The sequence below is a fragment of the Juglans regia genome, chromosome 5, assembly GCF_001411555.2.
Source record: "Juglans regia cultivar Chandler chromosome 5, Walnut 2.0, whole genome shotgun sequence".
Lineage (NCBI taxonomy): Eukaryota > Viridiplantae > Streptophyta > Magnoliopsida > Fagales > Juglandaceae > Juglans > Juglans regia.
The window spans coordinates 13,352,616-13,361,042 of NC_049905.1; the positions used below are offsets into that span (position 1 = coordinate 13,352,616).

The 8,427-nt window shown below is 35.7% G+C and overlaps 1 protein-coding gene across 1 annotated transcript; it reads right to left on the bottom strand.

The window, feature by feature from the left end:
- Positions 1 to 4,853: 4,853 nt before the first annotated feature.
- On the bottom strand, positions 4,854 to 8,016 carry LOC118348433 (receptor-like protein 2). The gene is made up of 2 exons (XM_035690057.1): positions 5,780 to 8,016; positions 4,854 to 4,865 (listed from the first exon to the last, which is right to left on the bottom strand). Exons 1-2 carry the CDS (start codon positions 8,014 to 8,016, stop codon positions 4,862 to 4,864), a joined length of 2,241 nt encoding a protein of 746 aa, XP_035545950.1. The 3' UTR covers positions 4,854 to 4,861.
- Between the last annotated feature and the right edge of the window lie 411 nt (positions 8,017 to 8,427).

Below are 8,427 nucleotides of genomic sequence, written 5' to 3' on the forward strand. Positions count from 1 at the left end.
GTTTTTAGTATTGTGTTTAATCACTTGATTAAATTACTTCTAAATGCTATTAATCTTTCAAATTTATGTTATAACATCATTATCCAACCTTGTTAACTTTAGATAATTGATTGGGCAAAGATAAATTAGATTTGGGTTTGATAGCAACCCAAATCCTCTTAAAACCTGAAATTAAGGCCCATTCGGTTAAGGCCCATTAAAACCCAAGAATTTGGCTACATTAGCATTGCTTCTTGGCTAAGCTTTTTGTACCTCCAAATGCCTAACCATATTGTTCAAGAGAACCTATAAGACTCTTGAAGTAAAAAGCTAAAGAGCCACATCACTCTTTCACTTCTGCACTCCACTTAGAGAAAAAATCTTGGGTTGATATTTGTATATTATATTGGGAAGAAAAGGCCAACATTCAAGCTTCATTTTAGAATTATCATCTTCCATAACTAGTATAAAAAGCCCTTAAGCCCCCTTCCAATGAAAATCATCCCTCCTTTACACTTTGCTTTGATAGAACACAAAAGACATTCTTGGGAAACTTTTCTGAATTCCATTTGATGCCTGATTATAAGTTTTTTTAAGTGTTTTCTCACCACATTTCCTTTATTAACATTGTTCTTTTTTGAGTCTAGTTTACGTGGAGATCTTATTTGTTCTATTTGAAGATCATTGGGTCGGTCAAAAGTTGTTTAAACTGGAGAGTGTGTTATATTTTGGGGTTTTTGACAAAGTTAATGGATAGATCTTGGTCTGAACTTTTTATGGAGTACTGTTGACATGTGTATATGATTATTGGTTGTGAATTTGTTGCATGATTAAAGGTTTTGATGAAAGATTTTCTTAGATCTAGAAACTTGGAAACTGGAAGAGGAAAAAACAGTTTCTGTTTTAAGAAAGTTTGGATCTTTTGTGATTTAAACCTAGTCCAATGACTTTGATAATTTTATTGGAGGATACCAAGCCTCTTATATACATGTTAGAATATTATTTTTAAGATATTTGATGTTATATTCAAAGTTATGAATTTTTGTGCAAAGAGATATTTGTATAGACCAAGTGATGACGTTCTTGACTAAATTCATGTTTTGGTTGATTTTTAACCATATGATCTTGAGTTCAAAGCTTAGATCTATTTTAGGACACTTTTTTAAACCATTTTATGTTTTGGTTTGAAGATCACATCTTTTTAAGTCATGGATCAAGAGGTTGATCAAAATAAGTTAGAAACAAAAATCTTTTTTTGAATTTAGAAGAAAAACGAAAAGTTCAAGTATGATTTTAGTGATTTTGATGACTTTTGTTTGATGATTCAAAGCATGATTGTTCTTAGAAATATATTATGAATATGTTAGAAGCAAGATTTGATTTTTTGCAGTTCTTGGAGATACTTTGAAATAGATCAAACCATATGATTCATGGGTTTGCCTTTTTAGTTAAAAAGTTTGGATCATTTTTCTAAAAAGTTTGGAGTTGATGACTAGCATATTTTTAGTTGATTTTTTGAGTATGTTTTTAAAATTAGGATAGGTAGATCTTTGTTGTAAAATTTGATTTGATCATGAGTTTTGAAATTAGAAGAATTGCGACAAAAATTAAGGGAAAAAGCCATTGCAAGTTTCGGCCACTACAGAGTTTTAATGCTTGGGTTTAGTTTTAAATTTTTCAAAGTTGATATTTGAGGTATGTGAAGTTTGGTGATTTTTAGACTTAGGATGCAAAATCCTTAAGTTCGGGGTAAAATAGTCATTTTACTCTAAGTTGATATTTTTACATATTTCTAATCGTTCGTGATTAAGTTCTAATTTTTAGAAATCACTACTTTTATTTTCTTGTGATCGCGATTGAGTTTTGTTTAGAAACACGAAGACCGAAGTAAGTTAGGTTTTAACTTTTTAGTAGTTTACTGTGTATGGATGATAAGTAAAGGAACTACAGTATATACATGTATATGTGTCATGCCAGTCGTTAAATATTTATTTGTTACACAAAATTTATTTTATCACGAATTATTCATCTGTTACACAAGATATTCTGTCACGTATTGCTATACATTACAAGTAGTGTGAATACGTACAGTATAAGGAGGTTCTGTCTAGGAGATTGAAAATTAAGCGGATCAATGTGACCTTTCAATCTTTCTAGAGAATTTACTTAGTGAGTACTATTCATTCCTACAATAAAATTCATCAAGACAATGTCAAAAAGAAGGAGAATGTCATGTATGTCATGTTAAACTAAGTATGTCACCTATTACATGTATATCATGTCATGTAATATGCATTGTTGTAAGTTGGTTATGTTAAGTATGTTATCTGTTACATGCTATGTCATGTTATGAAATATTTTCTGTTACATGTTATGCCATGTTTCGAAATATTTCTATCTTAAATATGTCATGTCTTATGAGTTACGTTCAAGTCATGTTGTGTTACGTCAAGGCTTCTGTCCTTTCGTATTTCAGTCATGTTTCGTCTTGGATACAGTTTGTGTATTTCAAGAGCAGTCATGTCAAGTGATTTATGTCAATCACGACCCTAAGTGCTAAGATGGGGTAATATTCTAATGAAATTCCTTTGTTCGTGCTGGAGTATCTAAATAGGTATAAAATTTTTTGAGTTGACGAAAAACAGTCAATGGGTAGTGGGCGGGGCCTAACTAGTTAGTCACCGAAGCACGCCAGATACTAACGCTGATGGAGCCACATTTAAGTTCTCGTGGGGTCTGTAGTGAGTATGGTGCTCCGACCATGAGCATAGTAGCCTATGACGCTGCGATCACTATTCCATACTCTGGCCAAGCCCTTACGGTGATTTTCGCATATAATCCTACAGAACCAATGTTTTTCACCACTACAAATAAAGACTCAGCATGGACGCAAGCCATGAACAAAGAGTTTGACACTCTTCTCCAAAACCGCACCTGGTCACTTGTCCCTGCCACTTCCACCATGAACATCGTTTGCAACAAATAGGTCTACCACCAGAAGTACAATGCCAATGGTACTGTCTAGCACCACAAAGCCCGTTTTGTGGCCAAAGAGTTTCACCAATAGCCAATACTTGACTACAGTGAGACTTTCATTCTCGTAGTCAAACCACAAACTATACGGCTCATTCTCTCCATTAGCATCATTCGTTGTTGGCCCATTCAATAGTTCGACGTTTCCAATGCCTTTTTGGATGGTAATCTCTTTGAAGTAGTCTTCATGGTCCAATTGCAAGGTGTACACATCACGTGTGCAAGCTGCATAAGGCCATCTACAACCTTAAACAAGCCCCATGCTCATGGTATTTCAAAATCAATAGCCGTCTCCTTGAACTTGGCTTTGTTGCCTCCAAAGCAGACAATTCCCTTTTTATCTATTGTTAACACTCATTGGAATTCTATGTTTTAGTTTATGTTGACGATATACTTGTTATTGGTTCCTCCATGATTGCCATGCATACACTACTTCAAAACCTATGTATTGGTCTTCTGATTAAAGACTTAGGGCAACTTCATTTCTTTTTGGGTGCAGAAGCACATTTCCAACACAATGACCTTTTTTCTCTCTCAGCATAAATATATCCAAGACTTTACTCCTTAAGACCAACATGCACAATGGTCTAAGAGTAATAATATGTGACATGACCCGTGGATCCAATACGAACACAACACGAAATTAGTAGATTTGGATTTGATGTTCTACTGAACTCATTTGGCTTCAAGGAATTCTCAACGATCTTGGCATTTCTCTACATTAACCACTCATTTTATGGCGTGACAATATTGGTGCCACATACCTTTTTGTCAATCTCATTTTTCATGTTCGTACCAAGCATGTGGCAATTGATTTTTACTTTGTTCGGGAATGTGTTATTCATGGTCATCTCAAGGTACAATTTATCTCAGGCATGGATCAACCCTTGGATATTCTCACTTAGCCATTGGTTGCACCCAAATTTGTTATTTTATGAGACAAGCTTAATATCACTGCTACTTCGTTGAGCTTGAGGCGGCGTATTAGTGCTCCAACTAAAGGACCTGACAATCATGCCAAATTAATAGCCAAGAACTTCTCCACAGTTGGTGACAACTTACTCACATATTCAAAGTCACCAGCATAGCTTCAAGTCTAGTCCCGTATCAAATCTCCATGATTCTAGAAGCTGTCTCTTCAATGTTCACTTTATTTTTTTGTAATATATATTTCCATTAATGGCATTATTGACTCTATATGTATCATAGCACGTGTACATGATATTGTGTGTGCAATAAATCAATATTTAATACCTTCTTTAATTAGTAGTTGTGAACTAACCCAAATAAAACTAATCATCATACTCCACATGCAATAGTTTTCAGAGTTAGTAGGTGGTTCATTGAGTTAAGCTATATATACAGTTAGCTGGTTATTGGAGTAACATGAATTTGGAGTGATAGCCATGCATTTGTTAGTTTAGAGGTTTCTAATTGGAATTTCTGACCTTTACCTGTTTTGGATCCATATTACACTGCTGGGGGAAACACATTGTGTACATATTGCAGACTGAATGTGTGGCACCCTTGACCCCCCACATATGATTTGGTGGAAGTCGTAACACCTGGATGATGACTACACAGATTATACACCCATTGCCATGTGCAAGTGTGTGCAAACATCCAAAATGTGTACAACATAAACAAAGCAGGGAAAAAATATAAGGTAGTCAAAACTAAGTACCAGAAAGATTAAAAATGATACAACCCGAAACAAAGTCTTCCAAGAGGTTAATACAATCATCCGGCTGAAATAAAGTAAATGAATACAAAGGTCCAACGACAAATAACGAGTAAAGTCCCAAGCCATCACTCCTCAGGTGGGGCTGGTTCCGCCTGCTCATACCCCTCATCTGCATCAAAGTCTACGATTCCATGAAATTGAGCCGTAGGTAGGAATATCAAAATGAGATTTCACAATTTCAGTAAATAAATCACTAGAGTGACAACGAAGAGATTCAAGCATAAAATTATATAAACAAACAATGCACAACAGTCATGGAAGAAAAAAAAAACCTCAAAAATATCCATTTTTACAACCATTTCCAAAATGCATTTATTAGAACCACTCATGCCCAAACTCCCTTCGTACCCAAAAATACATACATTTATTACGCATGCACCATGGTCTCCCCTTTGGACCATGTGCACACCTTGGCTCCCTTCGTCACACCACGATTAATGATCATGCATGTGACTTTGTAACGAACGATGTCCAATTCTGTGCTCGTCGACACAGGCTTTGTGAGCAACATAGTAAATATAGTTTATGCGTATATAGTAAATATAGTTCATATAAGTTATAATATGTTAGTCAAGTTATTAAATTCTATTAATTGTTTTATAGCATCTATAGTAGTTAGTGGATAGGTTTTAATAGTTTCATTTACTAGTTATAGAATTTTCATTAAATTTAAAAAAAAAAATTGTAGTTTAATTTATTTTTAATTATTCAAGTTTATTAAAAAAATAAACAAGCATGATCAGCTCGTTCTTGGTAATTTTAAAGATTTTGCAGGTACAAGATAGTTCAATTACAAGTTCTATGTATAGTATTAAAGAAAGATGAATCGTCATTACTAAATTTATTAATACTGATGAAGCCAAAAAATCGCTTCACATGCATGAAGACAAAACTTTGCCTAGACTTAGCATATAAGTATGTAATAGCTAACAAAAAACAAAGAACTCGAGATAGAGGAAAAACTATTAAACTCATAATTAAGGATTGGCACCCTTTCGTGTAAGAAGATCATAAAATAATTACCTCCTTCTGTGCAATGTGGCCAAAGACACTGCGAACGCCACATAGAATTGGTCTTTTAAGTTATTCAGGTATCGGAAATATGAATCTCTCCAATTACGATTAAAAGCCAAAGGACCACAAACCGCCCAAAATCCTGTAATGAAGCCCAACATCACAGTAATATGAAACCATGGAATTGTACGTCCATCTTTCTCATTCTGGATGTCCTTGTCTTTGTTGCCATTAGTAATATGGTCACAACGAGGAAGTGGGGTGCCACAAAGTCCAAGATTCCCCTCATATGCAGACGTATCAAAACCTTGGAGTTGAGTGCCCGAGGGTATTTGCCCATGGAGATTATTGTAAGCTACACTAAACGTAGCCAAGAAATGCAGACGAGCAAGTGATGCTGGTATTTCACCAGATAACTGATTTGCTGAGAGGTCTAGCTCTTCCAAGTCTGTAAGTTCTGATATTTGGTCTGGAATGTTACCTGTGAAGTTGTTATGACCAAGATGTAGTGCACGAAGCAACTTCAAACGTCCAATTTCAATGGGGATTTTGCCACTAAGACTATTATTCATAAAATATAATCGTGGGTACCAGTAGGAGAGGGAGTTGTACTGGCCAATTACCTTATTATTGTCTAAGTAATAAATCGGTAAAAGCAAATAATCGTTGTCTCGTTGATAAGCCTGTGCTGATACTAATGCAGGCAATGCACAAAGTTCCTTGGGGAATTCACCTGATATGAGGTTGTGAGACAATTGTAAAGCCTTGAGCCTTGGAAGGGTCGACAACCAACCTGGAATTGAACCTGTGATACGATTATGATTTAGTAACAGAATTTCTAGCTTCTTGAGCATAGATAGCCACATGGGCAATTGACCAGTCAGTTGGCATGCACCAATATCCAAAAGTCGAAGATTTTGAAAACCAACTATGTCATCATCATTCGGCAATCTCTCATGCAGAAAATTGCTTCCTATTAGGACAACTTCGAGACTCTTGCAATGCATCAGCATTTTGATTGCCGCCGTGATGTTGGTTAGATTGTTGAAACTAAGTGAAAAAAAAGATAAATATTTCAGTTGAGCAATCTCCAATGGGATTTGCCCCTCTAGTTGGTTTCGGGAAAGTCGAATTGCTCTAAGGGACTTGCAGGATTGAAAGCTTACTGGAAAGCTACCAGTGAAGCCATTATATGCGAAGTCAAGAATAGTAAGCTGTTGAAGACCGGAGAAATTAAAGTTGGAGATATTTCCTTCAAACAAATTGATTCGTAAATTCAATTCGATGAGATTTGTGCAATTCATCAGTGATGAGGGCAAAGAACCTGTAAAGGAGTTTGTATGAAGAAGCATGTGCTTTAATTTGGAAAGCCTCCCAATATTTGGAGGTAACTTGCCGCTCAATCGATTTGCATACAGCTCAAGGAGGGTGAGTTTGGTTAGGTTTGCAATGTCATCGCTAATGGGTCCGGAAAGATTACTGGAAGGTAAAGAGATTTCTTCTAATGTTGTCACACTATATAGATCAATTGGAAGTAACCCAAAGAGAGAGTTAAAGCCTGCACGGAAAATCTCTAGTTTGGAACATGCTCCTAGTCCCAAAGGAATTTGGCCAGTATGATTATTGAAAGAGAAATCAAGAAGCCTGACCAAACGGGAATTCATGCAAATATGAGAAGGAATGGGGCCTTGGAAACTATTGTTGCTGACATTGAGCTTGATCAAGTTCCAAGCTCGTTCGAGGAATGATGATTGGATTGTACCATGGAAGTGATTGCTAGAGATGTCAATTATTTGAATAGAGGGAGGCCAACCTTGATGAGTAGATGAGCCCTTAGATGAAAATAGCAAAGATACATCTCCAACTAAATAGTTGTAGCTTAAATCAAGAATCATGAGTTGATTCAAGGATGAAAAGAATCCACTAGGGAGAGAACCTGAAAGTGAATTGTGGGAAAGATTTAGGTGAGAGAGATGCATAAGGTTTCCAAGAAAATCAGGAGATACACTTCCTGTTAGGCCTTTAGAAGGCAACCAAACATGGGTGACCTGACCGTTGTGATCACAAGAAATACCTTCCCAATGGCAGCAATCGTTCGAAGACCAATTTAAAGGAGGAGAGGACGTACTGGCCGCCTTTAAGGACATGAGAGAGTTGAGATCTGCTTGGTTGCATGCATTATTTGCAATGAGAATGACAAGGAGAAGCAAAATGAAAAGGAGATCATGAGGAGTAAAGGAGAGCATCTTTTTTGTTTGATAACTATTCAAAAAGAGGAAAGATATCGACTAAACTGAAGCACACAATGAAATCAGTTTGATCCTGCTATTTAAAGAAATCTGATCATATTCTTTTGAAGTAAAGAAATGTAGTTTAGGTCTTCCATTAGAGGATTGTAGGGACTTGAGTCATGTTGTTTACGCATGACTGACCCGGCAAGGATGTTAGGAATATAAGGAGGAATATTGTGATACCATATTTTGATTAGTAATAAGGTCATAAGCGATCTTGTATGAGATTCCATATTACTTGACAATGAGAAATTCTTAATCTCTATAATATTCTATTAGAACTCGTTACAATTTTAACAATTAATATTGGCTCGACTCATTTAATTAATTATTTATTTATTGATTTTCTTATTATAAAAGTAGACA